This window comes from Nicotiana sylvestris, chromosome 4, assembly GCF_000393655.2.
Source record: "Nicotiana sylvestris chromosome 4, ASM39365v2, whole genome shotgun sequence".
Classification (NCBI taxonomy): domain Eukaryota; kingdom Viridiplantae; phylum Streptophyta; class Magnoliopsida; order Solanales; family Solanaceae; genus Nicotiana; species Nicotiana sylvestris.
Window position 1 is genome coordinate 55,425,743 of NC_091060.1, and position 19,886 is coordinate 55,445,628.

Genomic DNA, 19,886 nt, shown 5'->3' on the forward strand with positions numbered 1-19,886 from the left:
GCTGAGAGCGTCTGCCACAACATTGGCTTTACCGGGATGATACAATATCTCGACGTCGTAGTCTTTCAATAATTCAAGCCACCTACGCTGCCTCAAATTCAACTCTTTCTGCTTGAAGATGTATTGTAAACTCTTGTGATCTGTGTAGATGTCAACATGGATGCCGTATAAGTAGTGCCGCCATATCTTCAAAGCATATATTACTGCAGCCAATTCCAAATCATGGGTTGGATAATTCTTTTCATGCTTCTTCAATTGTCTTGATGCATAAGCAATCACCTTCCCACGCTGCATCAATACGCACCCCAAACCTATACCTGAGGCATCACAATATACCACATAACCTTCTGTTCCTTCAGGAAGAGTGAGCACTGGTGCGGATGTCAATCGATTCTTCAGCTCCTGAAAACTATGTTCACAAGTGTCAGACCACTGGAACTTGGTAGCTTTCTGTGTTAACTTAGTCAATGGTGATGATATAGAGGAAAACCCTTCCACAAACCGCCTATAATATCCTGCTAGCCCTAGGAAGCTGCGGACTTCTGATGGTGTTGTAGGTCTCGGCCAATTCTTTACTGCATCGATCTTCTGAGTGTCGACACTAATACCCTCGTCAGATATCACATGGCCAAGGAACGCTACTGAGTTCAGCCAAAATTCACATTTGGAGAGCTTAGCATATAACTTACGATCCTGAAGCGTCTGTAATACTATCCGCAAGTGGCCCGCATGTTCCGCCTCCGAACGAGAATATACTAGAATGTCATCAATGAATACAATCACGAACACATCAAGATAGGGCCTGAATATAGTATTCATGAGATCCATAAAAGCTGCTGGGGCATTTGTTAGCCCGAACGACATCACCAAGAACTCAAAGTGCCCATATCTTGTCCGGAAGGCCGTCTTTGGAATATCCTTCTCCCTAACCCTCACCTGATGATACCCTGAACGTAAATCAATCTTGGAGAAATACTTGGCACCCTGGAGTTGGTCAAACAGGTCATCAATTCTTGGAAGTGGATACTTGTTCTTTATAGTAGACTTATTCAACTGTCGATAGTCGATACACATCCGTAACGACCCGTCTTTCTTCCGCACGAATAGGACTGGTGCACCCCAAGGTGAAGTGCTAGGCCTAATAAAGCCCTTATCCAGCAAGTCCTTCAACTGCACCTTCAACTCTCGCAACTCTGCCGGGGCCATTCTGTATGGAGGAATAGAGATCGGTTGAGTGTCAGGCAACACATCAATGCTAAACTCAATCTCCCTTTCAGGAGGAAGGCCTGGGAGTTCATCTGGGAAAACATCTGGGAATTCGTTGACCACAGGGATTGATTGTAAAGTAGGCGGTTTCGCCTCCGCATCCCTAACGCGAACGAGATGATAAATGTAACCTTTTGAGATCATTTTCCTTGCCTTAAGATAGGAAATAAACCTACCTTTCGGTGTAGCAATGTTCCCTTTCCATTCAATGATGGGTTCACCCGGAAATTGGAACCTAACCATCTTCGTACGACAGTCAACATTTGCATAGCATGAGGCCAACCAGTCCATTCCCATTATCACATCAAAATCAACCATTTCTAACTCAAATAAATTTGCCGAGGTTTGACGACTACAAATCATCACAGTGCAACCTCTATATACCCTTCTAGCAATCACAGAATCTCCTATCGGAGTAGATACCGCAAGGGGTTTACTTATCAATTCAGGTTCAATGCCAAACTTATTAGCCACAAAGGGTGTAACATATGATAATGTAGATCCCGGATCAATCAGCGCATATACATCATAAGAAAACACAGATATAATACCTGTAACAACATCTGGAGACGACTCGAGATCCTGTCGACCTACTAGAGCATAGGTTCGATTTTGAGCACCACTCGAACTCGGCACTGCACCTCTACCCCTACCACGACCTGTCGACTGCTGAAAACCCCGTGCTGGAGGTCGAACTGATGAGGAAGAACCAGACACAGATCCAGTCGGCTGAGCCATACCATCACCTCCTCTATTAGGACAATCCCGCATCATATGGCCAGGCTGCCCGCACGAATAGCATGCATCAGAACCTCGACGACACAGTCCAAAGTGGGCCTTGCCGCACTGATCACAATGTGGTGTTGGGGGTCTCATCTGACTAGTATCCCTGTGATGTTGCGAGCCAGATGCCCGCGAACTCTGACCTGGACCAGAATAGGATCGATCATATCGAGGCCTCTGAAACTGTGGAGGAGCACTAGCTACAGGTGGCGCCGAACTCCTCGAAAACTGTGGCCTGATGCGGCCTCTGAAGTCATCAGAATACCCTGCAAATCTCGCCCTCTTATGCTGGCCCCTATCCTGCTCCTTATTTGCCCTCTGTTGGTGCTTACGATCCTCTAGGGTCTGGGCATAAACCTGAATAGGGGAAATATCCATGCCATCCACCAAGGAGGCTGTCGTGCACTCATTTATCAGATGTGGTCCCAATCCGTTCATGAACAAATGCACCTTATCACTCATCTCGGCCACCATATGGGGAGCATACCTTGCTAAAGAATCGAACTGCATACTGTACTCTCGCACACTCATATTACCTTGTCTAAGGTTCAAGAACTTATCAGCTCTAGCTCGTCGTATCTCAACTGGCAAGTAGTGATAAAGAAAGGCCTCAGAAAATTCCTTCCACACAGCTGGAGGAGCGTTCAAACCCCTGGAACTCTCCCAACAATCATACCAGAGAACTGCTAAATCCCGTAGCCGATAAGAAGCCAACTCTACTGCCTCTGTATCACTAACATGCATAACCCAAAGTGTACGATGAACCTGGTCAATAAAAGTCTGCGGGTCCTCCTTGGGGTCTGATCCGGTAAACACTGGAGGGTCTAAATTAATAAAATCACAAACTCTCGTACTAACTGGTTTCTCAGCAACACCTGTATTCTGCCTCTGAGCCTGGGCAACTACCAAGCTAGTCAATAACTGCAAAGCACTTCGCATATCCTGGTCTGTAGTGCCAGACGGAGGAACTGGAGGTGCTGGGTGCCTCCTAATATCCTCTGGAGGAGACGGGGTAGATGAGGTATGAGACGACATCTCACTCTGAGCCTCACTTTGGCCTGCTCTGGCTTGGGGCACCTAACTGGTACCTCTCCCGCAGCTGTATCAAGCCGTCTACAAATTGTTTGCTTCCTAGTCGAAGGCATCGCTGAAAGAAAACAAGGTGAATATTAGAGACAAACACTTACGACTCAACTCTACGCACGACATAGATTCAGGAAGAAGGTAACAACCCTAGATGTCATGTAGCCTCCTAATTATAAATGTGGCGCGCTACACATCCATAATCAAGACTCTACTAGACATGGCTCATAGACAATCCCTAGGACAGACTTGCTCTGATACCAAGTTTGTCACGACCAAAAATGGAGGGTCATGACTAGCACCCGACCATACTTGCCGAGCACCAACGTACATTTTATCTAACTTTTTTTTTTATTATCTTTTAGGGTTGACGAGATCAATATAAATGGTAGACCTGGATCATAGACAACCAACAATAAAATATGATGGCATGAACATACATAGCAGGGGATGACCAGACAATCAAGAAACTACATATAAGGTTTGAGCTACCACGCTACCATGAAATACTATACAACAAAAACCAGCCGACAAGGCATACCAAACTATACATAAGTCGACACTTGTCTATGAGCCTCTAAATAAACATAAGTGCTGCAACATAACCGGAACAAGGCCCCGACATACCCATAATGTTTATAACAAAAATGCATACCAAGACCACGGCAAGTCCGGAGAAGGGATCTCGCCAATCACTGCTGAACTGGACAACCTACTGTGGTGGGGAGCTGCACCTGCCTGTCTATTAGGGCCTGCAGCACGACATGCAGCATCCACAAACAAAAGGACGTCAGTACGAATAAAGTACTGAGTATGTAAGGAAGGGAACCATAAATACGAACAGTAATGTAAGCAGGGATAGAGAATATACAACCTGGAACATATGAGTACCTCTGAAGGCTACTGACATGAAATGCATGATACATATGTATGTATACATAAACTTTTAAAACATACGCCTCTATGGGCATCATCATCATCATATCGTACCCAGCCATAATAGGCTTGGTAAAAACGTACCCGGCCGTCATAAGGCTCGGTAGAATCGTACTTGGCCACATGGAGCTCGGTAAAACCCAACTGATCAATGGTTGCACAATATGTGTCGTACCCGGCTGACTATAGCGCGGCTCGGTAGAGTAAAATATATACATATATATAATGCATGCTCGACTCATGGAATCACATTCTAAACCTTTCGGAGTGGCGTAAGGTCGGTATCCTCTGTACACTTTATTAGGACCAACTCTTCATTACGAACCTTATAAGAATCAGGAAGTACCAACAACATTGATAACATAAGAATAAGAGAAGCAACATTAACATCAATCGTTCTATAAGAGGGAAAGCAATGTAAGTACTGCTAGCTTCTAAGAGTAGAGTATCTTTGGAAGCTCATTCATTACATTATGTACAATCGGAGTCGTGCAAAAGAAGAAAAGGGATAGCCTCACATACCTTGTATATACTGCCCCAATCACAAGCTATGCAATTGTCACAACTCCTTAGTCTATAATAAGAGAAACGATACTATCGTTATCATTTAAGCGTCATAACTATTATGTTTCGACCACAACCTCTTTTACGTTTAAACGGACAGCATCTCCCCTATATATATGACTTCACACCATTCCAAACAATCACCAAACATCCCAAAAAACATCAATAATAAACATATTGAGCCTCCTAAAATAGTCCACGCACAACCTAATTACATCATACATACGACAACCACTGTAGTCGTGTCAAACGACCCGGAAATGTTACGAATCACTATCAGCCCACAACCCTACATATATATGGTGTTCCTCCACACATTTCCACCTCCAAAAATCCACAAAATATTAGTAAAACACGCAGCCCAATAGCAATAGAAAACAGTCCACAAAACAGTCCGCTACAAGTGAATAACTCGAACTCACGGCTTCCGATCACCATCCCGTGAGTTCTTACATGTATAGAACGAATTACCATGAATTCACAGCAGATAAAAATGTATGAAAGATGGTAGTAACTTACCTTACTTGTTGGATAACTCAGCCCTTCCCTTGGTTCTTCAAACTCTAGGTTTTACCTTCAAATAGAACTTGAAAGAGAGGGAAAATCGATTAGGGTTTGTGTGGGATTTTTGGGGAGGATTTGCAGGGGTTAACTTTTGTTTTGAGGGTATAAAATATGGATGAAATAACTGAGTTCATAACCCCTTAAAAGTACTCTCTTTGCCGACTTAGGTCTTTTAATTTTGTCCTATCATTTTGGCAAGTAGGTGATGCACCTACTTGTCATCTACCAATCTGCGCAGGCTTGCAAAAATATGAATATATCTATACTCCGAGATCATATTGACAAATGGTTTAATGAGTTGGAAACTAGACTCGTAGATATTTAATTTTGTGGGTAGATCACCCCGTAATTCCTTTTAAATTAGGAGAAAAGCTTAGAAACATTTAACCTAATGTTTAAGTAAAATTATGAACCTAAGTTGCGACAATGTTTGTGGACTTTTGTTTCATAACTCGTTTGACTTCAAGACTTATGATACAGATATTATATGATTCAAACACCTTAATACATGACCTTGAGTATATTAAGAATCTCTAGGTTTACCTGAAAATACGAGTTACAACATCCTTGATTCGTTTAACTTCTAATACTTGTTAATCACCCTTATACACCATTGTATCACTTAAGACTAATAGGATTAACTTCTTATCATCTCAAAGGTAATTACTTCTTGAATTTATGTTAACTAATATATGGCATGAATTAACGCATGTGGATATGGGTTGTAACACCTATATATCCTTGGCTATAAAGGAATCAGGTCAGTGTAGTTCTGAAGTTTTGGTAGCTGGGACTACTGAGAAGCTGTGATTTCATTGTTGTTGCTGCTTTTTCTGCTTGCTGAGCTCCTTATTACACCAAAATGGAAAATGAAAAGCTAAACTAGCTAAGTCTATCAACCACGAGTTACAAGATTCCTATCTATAAATCTCTCGAAGCTTGATCTTGAGTCTTTGCTGGTTCTTGCGGCAGACTCCGATCCGAATCTTGATGCTCATCATCTGTAGGTACTGGTTCCTTCTTCATCTTGGGATCCAGGTGGGACACGCGAAGCTTGTGACTTCAACCAAATTTTGAGCAGTCTGCATCTTTCTCCGTTTCAACCTTTGAGTTCACTTCTTTTTTGTTCTTTTTCTTCTTTACTTTATTCTGGATTGAGACTCATTATTTTGGTCATCTCGAATCATATGCTTTAAGGTCAGACCTATTCAGACACCAAATAAACGAACGAAATTTTCTGCCCCAGTTTTCACTAGGAACATTTCGTGAGTTATTCGTAACTAACTTCTTTTTTTTTGGGAAAGTGATAACATAAGGATTGTGTGCCTTCAGGTGGAAGAGATTAGGGAAGGGAGCCCTATATCTAAAAATCTCAACTCAGGGATTGGAGACCGAATGTTAGCAAAAAAGGAGACTAGGGAATGGAGGCCTTATGTCTAAAATCTCAGCTAAGGGATTGGAGCCCTAATGCTGGCAAAAGGGCGACTAGGGAATGAAGGCCCTATGTCTAAAATCTCAACTCAGGGATTGGAGCCCTAGTGTTGGCAAAAGGCGACTAAGGAATGGAAGCCATATGTCTAAAATCTCAACTCAGGGATTAGAGCCCTAATGTTGGCAAAAAGGCGACTAGGAAATGGAGGCCCTATATCTAAAATCTCAACTCAGGGATTGGAGCCCTAATGTTGGCAAAAATGCGACTAGGGAATGGAGGCCCTATGTCTCAAATCTCAACTCAGGGATTGGAGCCCTAATGTTGGCAAAGAGGTGGCTAGGGAATGGAGGTCTTATATCTAAAAATCTCAACTCAGGGATTGGAGCCCTAATGTTGGCAAAAAGGTGACTATGGAGTAGAGGCCCTATGTCTAAAACTCTAAACTTAGGGATTGGAGCCCTGATGTTGGCAAAAAGGTGGCTAGGGAGTGGAGGCCCTATGTTTAAAAATCTCAACTTAGGGATTGGAGCCCTGATGTTGGCAAAGAGGCGACTAGGGAATGGAGGCCCTATGTCTAAAAATCTCAACTTAGGGATTGGAGCCCTAATGTTGGCAAAAAAAGGCGACTAGGGAGTGGAGGCCCTATGTCTAAAAATCTCAACTTAGGGATTGGAGCCCTAATGTTGGCAAAAGGCGATTAGAGAATGGAGGCCCTATGTCTAAAAATCTCAACTTAGGGATTGGATCCCTAATGTTGGCAAAAAGGCAACTAGGTAATGGAAGCCCTATGTCTAAAATCTCAACTCAGGGATTGGAGCCCTAATGTTGGCAAAGAGGCGACTAGGGAATGGAGGCCCTATGCCTAAAAATCTCAACTTAGGGATTGGAGCCCTAATGTTGGCAAAAAGGTGTAAAAGATTGAGGTTAGGAGTCCTAAGCTATCATTTACCATTTCATTTTATTTCAATAAAATACAGGAAAGAATTTTGGAGAAAAACTTCCCTTTTGGATTGATTGTTACTGCGAAACTGTTTCTAGCTTTTTCGCAGCTTTGCTTTTGGCTGCACCTGCTTTTTCACAGTTGCCTTGGGCTGCACCTGTTTCAATTTTAAACAAAGAACAATTGTTAGTTTTAAATGGTGGTTGGTTTTGTGGCCTTGATTGTCTCGATCACTCGATATCGGCCCGAACCCTTGTTGAGAATCTTTGTTGCTTGGTGGTTTTCTGAAGATTGATCTATCTTTCAAACCGATGGGACTCAACTTTTAAGATTTCATGACGGCTTGCCTGCGTGGGGCTTCAACCCTTTCACTTTATTCCAACTTTAGGGCTTTTGCCTGTGGCTTTCTTTTCCTTTTCAATAACTTTGATTTCAGAGCATCAGCCATCGTGTCCAGTCGGGATCGACTTGATGCACCTGCTGAGGCTGGGTACTTTTCTTTAGCTTTTGTCAGGTAGAACCCTACAAAGCCAATCTTTCCACCTTTTCTTTGTATTAGTTTCAAAAACAGGGTTAGACCGAAAGGGATTCAAGGAAAAGTAAACAAAAGGCAAGAAAATGGATTTAGAGAAAAGTGTCCCTTTCGGGGAGGAAAGAAGGACTAATCTGGAGTGCATGCAGACTTCAATAGACATGACATGCTTCTTGGATTGGATGCCCTACCTGCACAACTATCCAACTTCTCATAAACCCATTATGACTCGGCTTTTAAAACCGAGAAACCTTGCCAGGACTCTTTCAGTGGTGAGGGGTGTCTTCTTTTCGATCAACGGCGCCCTTTGCGGGTTTTCGCCAATCGACCTCTCTCATTTCTCTTCTCACTGCCGCCTGATAGTGCTCTTTATGAGTTTTCAGTAACCAGGCTCTCTCGTTTCCAATTTCTATACTCATTGTCGCCTTATGGTGCCCGTAGTTTTTCACCGATAAGACTCTTTCATTTTATTTCTCTTATTTTAATTGTATCAGATCCAAGCTGTGTTTTCTAATTCTGACACTTTGCCAATTGATCAGAAGGACTTGGACACGGTTCAGGTAAAAAGAGAATTGGATCGCATTACAACTTTGGAACCGTTCGGCGGGATCATCGCCAAACCATTATATCATTTGCCCTAGTTTCACTTTTTGGGGGAAACTGGCTTTTTGTTTTGGTATGACTGAACCCTAGAGAGAGGCTGCCTACATATTCTTTCGGAATCAAGTCGAATGTAGTTCAAGAAAACATTCTGTTTTGTTGTTTCTTTTTTTTTTCGAGTTCCAAAGAGGGCAATGAAATAAAAGTAACTGGCTCAAAGGGTTAGCAAAAGGATTGGAGCGTTTGGGGTAGCGAGAATGAAAGCCTTTGTCATCTCAATCAGATAATGCTATTGCTGCAGAAAGACGAGACATAGTACCTTTTGTCCGCGTTCACAACTGCCTCGGGGTCGTTTCCTTCGATATCTCCCAGATATAACGTTCCTCTTGGTAATATCTTTCAGATAATGTATGGGCCTTTCCAGTTAGGGGCAAATTTCCCTTTTGCTTCCTGATGATGAGGAAGAATGCACCTTAAGACAAGTTGTCCCACTTCAAAATTTCTGGGCCGTCCTTTTTTGTTGTAGGCCTGGGCCATTCTTTGTTGGTACAACTGCCTATGGCAGACTGCGACTATTCGCTTTTCATCAATCAGGGTTAATTGTTCCAGACGGGCTTTAACCCACTCGTTGTCTTCAATTTCAGCTTCAACAATGATCTGGAGAGAAGGGATTTCAACTTCCGCGGGTATTACAGCTTCAGTGCCATAAACCAAAAGGTATGGGGTTGCTTCGACCGATGTGCGCACAGTAGTGCGATACCCCAATAATGCAAACGACAACTTTTCATGCCACTGCCTGGAACTTTGAATCATCTTTCTCAAAATCTTTTTGATGTTCTTATTTGTTGCTTCAACGGCATCGTTGGCTTTGGGACGATAAGGGGTAGAGTTTCGATGTGTTATCTTGAACTATTCGCATATCTCCCTTATCAAATGACCATTCAAATTTGTAGAATTATGTGTAATGATAGTTGCAGGAATGCCAAAAATCTACCACAGCTTTCTTGGTGACCGATTTGAGAGTAACTACTTCAACCCACTTCGTGAAATAGTCGATGTCGACCAATATGAATCTATGTCCATTTGAGGCTTTTAGCTCGATCGGCCCAATGATGTCCATTCCCCAGGCAACGAATGGCCAAGATGCTGACATGGGATGTAGTTCTGTAGGCGGTGCATGAATTCAATACCCGTGCACCTGACACTAATGAAACTTTCGAACAAAGCCAAACCAGTCTTTTTCCATGGTCATCCAACAATAGCCCGCTCGGAGGATTTTCTTTGCCAAAACATACCCATTCATGTGGGGTCCGCACACTCCTGCGTTCACTTTATACATGATTCTTCCAGCCTTTTCGACGTCAACACATCTCAATAAATTGAGATCGGAAGTCCTTTTGTACAAAACGTCAGCGCTCAAGAAGAAACCACTTGCGTGCCGTCTAATGGTTCTCTTTTGGTCTCTGTTGGCTTGCTCAGGGTATTCTTTAGTTTTTAGAAATCTCTTGATATCATGATACCATGGCTGAATATTTGGTTCTGCCTCAACCGTATTGCAGTAACCGTGCCTTTCCAGGATTTGGATTTCCAAAGGATCAATGTGGGCATTGCCTGGGTATGGCAGCATTAAGGCCAATATAGCAAGTGCATCAGCTAATTCATTGTGACAGCGAGGGATGTACCTGAACTCTATTGACTTGAATCGCTTGCCAAGATCTTCCACATGTTGCCTATAAGGAATAAGCTTGACATCTCGGTTTTTCCATTCTCCTTGAGTTTGTCAGATAATCTGATCTGAGTCTCCCATGATTAACAACTCTTTGACATCTTGGTCGATTGCCATGTTCATACCCATAATGCAGGCTTCATACTCGGCGGTGTTGTTTGTGCAGAAAAACCAAAGCCGGGTTGTGGCTGGATAATGTTGGCCGGTAGGTGAGATCAAAATTGCCCCAATTCCAATACCTTTTGCATTTACCTCCCCATCAAAGAACATTTTCCAAGCATGAGAGTCTTTAGATATTGCCTCAACCGAATTTACCTCTTCATCTAGGAAGTAGGTACTCAAAGGTTGGTATCCATCATCAACCAGGTTCTCAGCCAAATGATCTGCTAATGCCTGGGCTTTCATTGCCGTGCGAGTGATATAGACTATGTCAAACTCTGTGAGCAAGATCTGCCACTTTGCTAATCTCCCGATAGGCATTGGTTTCTGAAATATGTATTTTAAAGGATCCAACCTAGTTATGAGGTAAGTGGTGTAAGCTTGCAAATAATGCCTCAGCTTCTGAGTGACCCATGTTAAAGTGTAGCAAGTTCTTTCCAATAAAGTGTACTTGGCTTCATAACTGGTAAACTTCTTGCTCAGATAGTAAATGGCCTGCTCCTTCTTTCCGATCACATCATGTTGCCCGAGGACACAGCCGAAAGAATTTTCCAAGACTATCAGATACAAGAACAGAGGCCTCCCTAACTCAGGTGGGACCAATACTAGCAGATTCGACATATATTCTTTGATTTTATCAAAAGCCTCTTGGAACTCGTTTGTCCATTTGATTGCCGCATCTTTCTTCAACAATTTGAATATGGGTTCACACATGGATGTCAACTAAGCAATGAATCGGTTGATGTAGTTCAATCTTCCCAACAAACTCATAACATCTTTCTTGGTTCTTGGAGGAGTCAAATCTCGAATAGACTTTATCTTTGTTGGGTCCTACTCGATGCCCCTCCAACTGACTATGAATCCTAAGAGTTTGTCGGATGGAATCCCAAATGCACATTTGGCTGGGTTTAACTTCAAATCATATTTGCGCAACCGCTCAAAGAATTTTCTCAAGTCCCGAACGTGGTCGTCCTGGGTTTTGGATTTGATGATTACATCGTCCACATACACCTCTATCTCTTGGTATATCATATCATGAAAAATGGAAGTCATGGCTCTCATGTAGGTTGCCCCGGTGTTCTTCAGACCAAATGGCATGACTCTGTAACAGTATGTACCCCAAGGTGTGGTAAAAGCTGTCTTTTATACATCTTCTTCATCCATCAACACCTGGTGATATCCTACGTAACAATCCACGAAGGACTGTATCTCATGTTTGGCGCAGTTATTAACAAGGATGTGGATGTTCAGCAAAGGGAAGTTATCTTTGGGACTTGCCTTGTTTAAATCTCTGTAATCTACACATACTCGAATTTTCCCATCCTTCTTTGGTACTGGAACCACACTGGCTAACCATATGGTATATCGAACCACTCGGATTACCCCCGCTTTCAACTGTTTTGTGACCTCTTCTTTAATCTTGTTACTGATGTCGGTTTTAAACTTTATATGCTTTTACTAGACAGGGGGACAGTTGGGGTAAGTTGGAAACTTATGAACCACCAAATCAACACTTAGCCCTGGCATGTCATCGTATGACCAAGCAAACACATCTTTGAACTCAAACAAAAGTTGGATCAATGCGTCCCGAGTTTTCTCATCTGTGTAAATGCTTATCTTGCTTTCCTTGACTTCTTCAGAACTACCCAAATTAACCGGCTCAGTATCATTTAAGTTCGGCTTAGGTTTATTCTCACACTGTTCCAATTCCCAATTTATTTCCCTAAAAGACTCCTTCATCATATTCCAGCTCTTGGTTCATTATTTCATAGTCAGACAACATGTTTAGATCTGGGAATGAAGTCCGTAAGCATGTCATGTTATTTAAAGCCGCATTATTAGAACTGAAAGAAGAAATAAAAGAGAAAAATAACCAAATCAGAAAGATTAAAGAAAGATGGACGATGAAATATTGATTTCATTTCATTGAATTTGAAGATAACAGGGTTACATTGGAAATTAAAAGACAGGAAACTAAAGAAAACATTCGAGTTACACCGTGGAATAACTCATGATGCAGAAAAAGTGGAAGGACAGGTCTACTGGGACTCCCGCCTGATTGGGATGGCGTAGCCTTCCAATTCTGCAGTTTGGCATTAGGTCCCATATACAGCACCTCAGTGGTGCTTGAGCCTTCCCCTGGTTGAACCATGTGGGCTTCATACAGTATCTTCCTCATGGCCCCACAGATTTCTCCGATTTCTTCGGCCGCGAAGGCCTTATCTTCCTCTTCCTTATTGTATTTCGGCTTGACAAATGTTCTGTACAAATACGGCACCGGCTGAGGCAAGACCCAGCCATCCTTCTTTCTATCATCTGCCCATCTTACATCAGCTGGAGTAGGTCGGAAGCCTACCACCCCAAAGAACTTTTCTCTGGCGGTCGGGGTGATAGGTTCAGCTATTCCTTGCAATGATTTCCCAAGCCCTTTCCCAAGTTTGTAGCCGTGCTTGATCATTTCTTTGGCCACCATGATTGATGCATTAAAAAGGAAAGGTTGAGGGCAAGGTTTTCCTTCTTCACACTGATCAGCGATCGCGATTTCAAAGGCCTGATCGACTATGTGCTCACTTCCTTCTCTTGCTTCCATACATGGGACTGATGGGTCTCGATAAATTGATTGCTCATCTTCCCTGTGGACCACAATCTCTTGACCCTCGTGCTCGAACTTCACCATCTGGTGAAGAGTAGAGGGTACAACCCCTGCTGCATGGATCCACAGCCTCCTCGAAATAAAGTTGTAGGATATGTCCATGTCCAGAACCTGGAAGGCTATTTCAAAGTCTACTGGGCCAATGGTCAGAATCAGATAAATCTCTCCAATTGTGTCCCTTTTGATACCATCGAAGGCACGTACACAAACATTGTTGGGTCGGATTCTTTCGGTACCGATTTCCATATGCTGCAAAGTTGAGAGTGGGCAAATGTCTATCCTAGAGCCTCCGTCCAATATAACCCATTTTACATAGTAACCTTCGCATTTGACTGTTAGGTGTAGGGATTTGTTATGTGCAGCCCATTCTGGGGGTAAGTCATTTTTGCTAAAGGAGACCTGGTTGATTGCGAAAAATGTTTCGGCCATTCTCTCCAACTTTTCTACCGAAGTCTCAACAAACACATATGCTTTATTAAAGGTCTTGATCAATACCTTTTGATGTTCGGTGGAGTTCATCAACAGAGATAACAAGGATACTTGTAGAAATTTTCGAAGTTGGTCGATCACCTCATAATCCACCATTTTCATCTTTTGAAAGAAGGCCCCCGCTTCTTCGGCACTCACGCGCTTCTTAGATGGGAAACGCTTTCTATTGGAATTGTTCACCTCGTCCAAATTGCAATACTTCACAGCGAGGTTATTTTCTTGAACTTCTCCTGAGATTTCTTTGCCTTTGTAAGTCACCACTGATTTGTTGTAGTTCCAGGGCACAACGGTAGGATCCGTCATAGGCTTTTGTGGTGCGCGGCCAATAACTACGGGCTCACTCAGCCTTGGTGGATTAATTGGCTCCTACATCACATAAGCTCCTTTGGGCACATACATTTGGGTTGTCTTATTCAGTTCGAATCTCCTGGGAGGACTCAAAGCCATCTGCTTTTTTTTCCCGGCTTCGAGGGACATAGAGAACAACATCTTTGGGAGGCATTTCCCCAATTTCCACTTCAACTTTCTTTTCTGACTTTGGAGAGGTGGTTTTGTTCTTTTTCTCCCCTTTGTCTTGCTTCGGGGCAGCTTTTGGTTTCTTTTCTACATCAACAATTGCAATGATGGCCTTCAATGCTGGGTCAAATTCCTTGTCCTCACAAATCATTCCGATTACCAGCCCGTTGTTGTGGGCCGGCAGTGGGTTGTTAGTCACATTGGAAATATCTTCATCCCTTAGCACTATCTTCCTTTGTTCTATCAAGTTTTCCACGGCTCTCTTCAGAGTTTAACAGTCATCCGTGTCGTGCCCTTCTGCCCTTGAGTGATAGGCGCATCGGGTACTGGCTCTGTAAGAGGGTGATGCTGGGTTTTGCCTGGTTTGAGGAACAGGCTATAGCAGACCCATTTGAACAAGCTTTGGTAATATGCTAGAGTAGGATTCGCCAATTGGTGTAAAATTTGGTCTCTTCGGGGGTTCACGAGGGTGGAAATTGTTTTGTGGAGGCCGGGGGTTGTAGTGGTTTTGGTAAGAAGGCTGGTTTTTTTAGAAAATGGAGCTTGGTTCCGGTTGGTTTGTTGTTGTGGCTGGACATAAGGTTGAGAATTCATGACCGGATATGGCTGAGGAGCATAGGCTACGTCTTGGTGGGGGTAATAGTGTTGCAGGGTCCTTTCTGAGAAGAAAGATCTGGGAGTATGGTGTTTTCTTGCACCTGACGCTGCCATGTATGTTTCTTCCTTTTTCTTGCCCTTTGCTACTCCTCTAGACCCACCCTGAATGGCTTGGTAGGTAGCTCTGATGGCGTATTGACTTAGAATCTGACCCGTTTTCAACCCATTTTCAACTATTTCGCCAATCTTGATGGCTTCAACGAACGGTTTACCCATTGTGGACATCATAGTTTGGAAGTAGTCAGCCTCCTGAGCTTAGAGGAAAACTATGACCATTTCAATCTCATCCATCGGAAGCTTTACCCTGGAGGCCTGTTCACGCCATTTAATTGCGTACTCTCGTAAGCTTTCCAAGGATTTCTTCTTCAAGTTTGCCAATGAGTTTCTATCTGGAGAAATATCAATGTTGTACTGGAACTGCCTAACGAAATCTCTAGTCAGTTCATCCCAGATATGCCAACGGGATATATCTTAGTCCATGTACCACTCAGATGCGACACCGACCATACTTTCTCCGAAATAGGCCATGAGGAGTTCTTCCTTTCCACCGGCTCCTCGCACCTGGTTGCAATATCTCTTGAGATGAGCAATAGGATCACCGTGTCCATCATACTTCTCAAATTTTGGGGTTTTGAATCCCAATGGTAGGTGCACATGAGAGAACATGCATAAGTCGGCATAGGATACACTTTTCTGCCCACTCAAGCCTTGTATGCTTTTGAGACTATGTTCTATACTCCTCATCTTCTTCGTAATCTCTTCTTGCCCAGGCGCTTTGGTGATCTTTTCTTGTCCCACAGTGAATTCATATCGGGGTGGTTGAGGGTAAGTATAAGTGGGAAAATGAGGACGTTCCATTGGGAATGTGGGTGTTTGGAAGGTAAAAGCTGAGGGGTCAAAACTAGGCCTGGGCAGTGTAGGTTGCGCCGTGGCCGAGCAAGGTGGAGCGGTGAAGATATTTGAGGCTGCACCAGACATTAACACCTGGGGGCAAACCTCAAAAGGTGTTCCCATAAAATGAGCCGAGATAGTTGGGTGTCCTAGTGGTGTGTTTGGGTAACTGATCGGGACAGTGGAGGTACCACTTGCTCTAGGAAAGAGTTCGGGGAATCCTGGGATTGCGCTTGGTGACTCTCTTCCATTTTCCCAAGCGTCCCACATTTCCATAACCCAAAGATGCAGGATTCTGTTTTCTTCGGCAGCTACCCATTCTGAGGGCTGGATGCCTGAGATTGGACTATCATCCATGATGGGAATTGTTGGCAGAGTCATTTTTGAAGACATTTTGACGTTCCCCTTTGATATCGTAAAGTATGGGTGCGAAGCCAGATTACCACAAAAACCAACCACAGTTCTATAAAAACCTGGACTGGAATACAACAACAAATAGTTAGTTTGAAACAAATAACAGATAGGTAATTGCATGTTGGGGTGTGATGCACCTAAACCATTAAAAGTGTTTCTACATGTTTTGCAGTGGTTTCATGCTTCATCCCGGCTTTACTTATTCCTTCATTTTCTTCTTTCCACTTTCACTCTTTCCTTTTCATTTCTCTCTCTTGATTTGCCATTGTTTCCTCCTCACGGTTTCTTATTTTCTCTCTTTTCTTTTCTTTTTCTTTGTTTCTCTCTCTTTTTTTCCTTTTCTTTTCTTATTTCCCTTTCTTTCTTTTGGTTATGGTCGAATCTTATTGAGATTGCCTACGTATCATGATCCCGCATGAATCAGACCGAGCGTAGTTCTGGAAATATAAAAAAGATATAACAAAATATTTTGGGATTTTCAATTTTTCATAAAAAGAAAATGCTTTGATTACAATGACTCAAAACTAACAGACTCGAAAAGGAAACCAACAGACTCTAATAGTAAGATGAAAATACAGACTCGAGAACCGACTAACAAACTCCGACAGAAAGAAAATACATACTCGAAAATAAACTGACGGACTCCAACAGAAACAGACTCAAATGAAAATCAGGAATACCTTAATGCTCCTAGGGCCCGTGGGACATCATTCGGTCTCGCCGCGGGCCTATATGCGAGATCCCCTTGCAGCCACTCCAAATCACTCATTATCTGGTGGACAAAAGTCATCACTGCAGCGAAGAAAGTGGTACAAGTCATGTCCTCACACGCTTGGCATTTCATGGTAATATAGTCAGCAATGGCTCTGATCCTCTCTCGGATTCTGCCTTTTTCCTGAAGCAATCACCCTATCTGCTGATTCCGGGCTTCTAACACTTTAGAGTCGTGAAGGTGTTGATTTTTCAATTATTGTATTCCTTCCTCCATCCTAGCCATCAAATCATAATAGTGTTCCCTGTCAACTTTGAAGTCTTTAGCCTGCTTAGCTGCCTCATTCTCAAGAGTAGTTACCTTTCTTCTCAGGCTGGTGATTGTCCCTTCATACTTTCTCTTCATTTGTTGCGCGAACTGTGTCCGACCTTTTGTGTTTTCCGCTAATTGAGCCCAGGCTTTTTCTAGACCGGCCTCAGACTTTTCTAGGTCATCTTGACACTTAAGGGCTTTCTTTTTCAGACTGCTTATAAGCCTTTCATCCGCTCGACTTCTTTCCGGATTTCTAGCAGCTATTTTCATCTTCTGGATTTGAGCTTTGAGGGCTTCATTTTCTTGAGTTAGTTTTTTCTTTTCTCCCTCATCTGCGGCGGCTTGCAAACCATTTTCAAAATGAAGGTCCATGACTTGCCTTTCCAACTGGCTTATTTTAGCCCTGTAGCTTTCTTCTTTTGTCAATCAGCCCCACTGCTATTGCGAGTCGCTAGTAAATTGTTGAACGTGGGCTCTCTTAGCAGGTCTCTCAGGAATCTGAAATCTTTTACCAAACCAAATAATGTACTTAGGGTCCACTTCACCTATAGCTAGATCTCGCACCATGGTCTTAGGTTCAAGAAATTTACATTCATTCCACACCTGGCGAATTCTCCCTTCTGGAAATATGGCTTTTGGGCCCAATTCAATGACATGATTACTCAAATCTTCGTCATGGGGAATGGTTTGAAATCTTCCTAATTAGCGTAAAACCCTGTGGGGAGCATACGGCTGGATGCTCCGGATGCCCATCAAGAGGAGATAACACACTTCAGCTAACATGTATACTACTTCGGTGACAGGAAGCCATCCGAATGCCCACTCAATTTCATTGGTGATCAAGGATCTCAAACGTGCAAGCCAAGCTTTAGTACCCTCGGGGAATTCAATACCTACTACTCGGCTTTCAAATTCTTCAATGCAACTCAAACCGGTTATACCATAATTCATATACCCAACCCGGTGGCAGAGATGTTCCTGCAGCCATAATTGTAGTAACAGATTGCAGCCTTGGAAGAACTTTCCCCCTTCCCGACAGATAGTCAAGGCTCGGTAGATTTCAGATAAGATCAGGGGAACCACAGTGGCGTTGGCTTTCTTGATTGCAACATCGATCATCCTATGAAACTAAGCTTTGTCTCCATATACATTCTCTACATTGCATAAGGCTACCATTCTGCCTTCCGATACTAAGCTCTGTCTCCGTCTGCATTTTATGCATTGCATACGGCTACCATTCTGCCTTCCGAGACTAAGCTCTATCTCCATCTGCATTCTCTGCATTGCATAAGGCTACCATTCTGCCTTTCGAGGTTAAGCTCTACCTCCATCTATATTCTCTACATTGCATAAGACTACCATTCTAAGATTTGTCTCCATCTGCATTCTTTGCATTGCATAAGGCTACCATCCTGCCTTCCGAGGTTAAGCTCTACCTCCATCTGCATTCTCTGCATTGCATAAGGCTACCATTCTGCCTTCCGAGACTAAGCTCTCTCTCCATCTGCATTCTCCGCATTGCATAAGGCTACCATTTTAAGCTCTGTCTCCATATGCATTCTCTGCATTGTATAAGGCTTCCATTATGCCTTCCGAGCTTAAGATCTACCTCCGTCTGCATTCTGTGCATTGCATAAGGCTACCATTCTGCCTTCCGAGGTTAAGCTCTACCTCCATCTTGCATGGCTGAAAGATCGCCACTTCATTTATATCTTACATCAGCTGAAAGATTGCCGCTTTATTTACATCTTATATCGGCTGAAAGATCGCCACTTTATTTATATCTCGCATTGGCTGAAAGATCGCCACCTACTGCATCTCATAGGCTGAAAGATCGCCAAATCATCTGAAGGCGTCATTGTTCGGAGGTACCATTCTCATAGCCCGAGAATGCCATGCCATGGCCCGAGGACCCCTTTTATCTTTTGCATATCATTATTCAAAGGAGTCATAGCTCGGAGGCATCATTCTCATAGCCCGAGAGCACCATCTCATGGCCTGCGAATCCTTATCATACGCTTCATGGCCCAGGACATCATGGTGTGAGGACATCATCCTAACTGTCCAAAAACAACATTTCATGGTTCGACGGGAACTTGTATCATGTTTTAATTTCTGCACAACATATGGTTCATTTGCTGGTAAACCGGTGAGCAACGACCGTCTCAGCATCCAATTCCCGCAGCCCCATTAGGCCTTAACCATCCAGCCCAACCTAAACATTGCGTACGTTCTTGGAAAACCTCCATCGGCATATTCCGTCGACAAATCTTGAACTACATATGGTCTGATTCCTGTAAGGCCAAGGATATATAGGCAGCTCAGGAGCCAAAATTCGGTCATATTCTTCAAACCATTCCGTTCGGTCAAAATTGTCCATCATATCTTTACCCGATAACTCTTTCAACCCGATATATATATATTCATATATAAGTATGTCCAAGTGTTTTAGTATTTTCCTAATTTTTAAAAAGATTGTTTAATCAATTTATTGCCCTATTTTAACAGTACAAAAACCAATAATTGTTCCTCGAATTACCATTTTGGTGATTAACTTATTTTATTCTCATAGTTATACAAAAATATTGCTAAGGTAATTTTTGCACATTTTTATAAATTTATTTGGTATTTTTAAAGCTAAATTGCACTTAATTGCA

The 19,886-nt window shown here is 42.9% G+C and overlaps 3 protein-coding genes across 3 annotated transcripts; all 3 read right to left on the bottom strand.

Annotated features, from left to right (window-relative positions):
* Positions 1-9,099: 9,099 nt before the first annotated feature.
* On the bottom strand, positions 9,100-9,513 carry LOC138889564 (uncharacterized). Its single transcript, XM_070172890.1, has one exon. The coding sequence runs from the start codon at positions 9,511-9,513 to the stop codon at positions 9,100-9,102; it is 414 nt and encodes a 137-aa protein (XP_070028991.1).
* A 391-nt stretch (positions 9,514-9,904) lies between these two features.
* On the bottom strand, positions 9,905-10,831 carry LOC138889565 (uncharacterized). Its single transcript, XM_070172891.1, has 2 exons — positions 10,552-10,831; positions 9,905-10,470 (listed from the first exon to the last, which is right to left on the bottom strand). Exons 1-2 carry the CDS (start codon positions 10,829-10,831, stop codon positions 9,905-9,907), a joined length of 846 nt encoding a protein of 281 aa, XP_070028992.1.
* Positions 10,832-17,172: 6,341 nt separating this feature from the next.
* On the bottom strand, positions 17,173-17,601 carry LOC138889566 (uncharacterized). The gene has a single exon (XM_070172892.1). The coding sequence runs from the start codon at positions 17,599-17,601 to the stop codon at positions 17,173-17,175; it is 429 nt and encodes a 142-aa protein (XP_070028993.1).
* Between the last annotated feature and the right edge of the window lie 2,285 nt (positions 17,602-19,886).

Bases quoted from the DNA above. Each gene is read 5' to 3' on its own strand.
- LOC138889566 (XM_070172892.1), bottom strand. From the start codon at position 17,601: ATGGACCTTCATTTTGAAAATGGTTTGCAAGCCGCCGCAGATGAGGGA.
- LOC138889565 (XM_070172891.1), bottom strand. From the start codon at position 10,831: ATGAAAGCCCAGGCATTAGCAGATCATTTGGCTGAGAACCTGGTTGAT. The intron at 10,471-10,551 runs GTATGAACATGG...GACAAACTCAAG, and splicing joins GTATGAAGCCTGCATTATGG to GAGAATGGAAAAACCGAGAT.
- LOC138889564 (XM_070172890.1), bottom strand. From the start codon at position 9,513: ATGATTCAAAGTTCCAGGCAGTGGCATGAAAAGTTGTCGTTTGCATTA.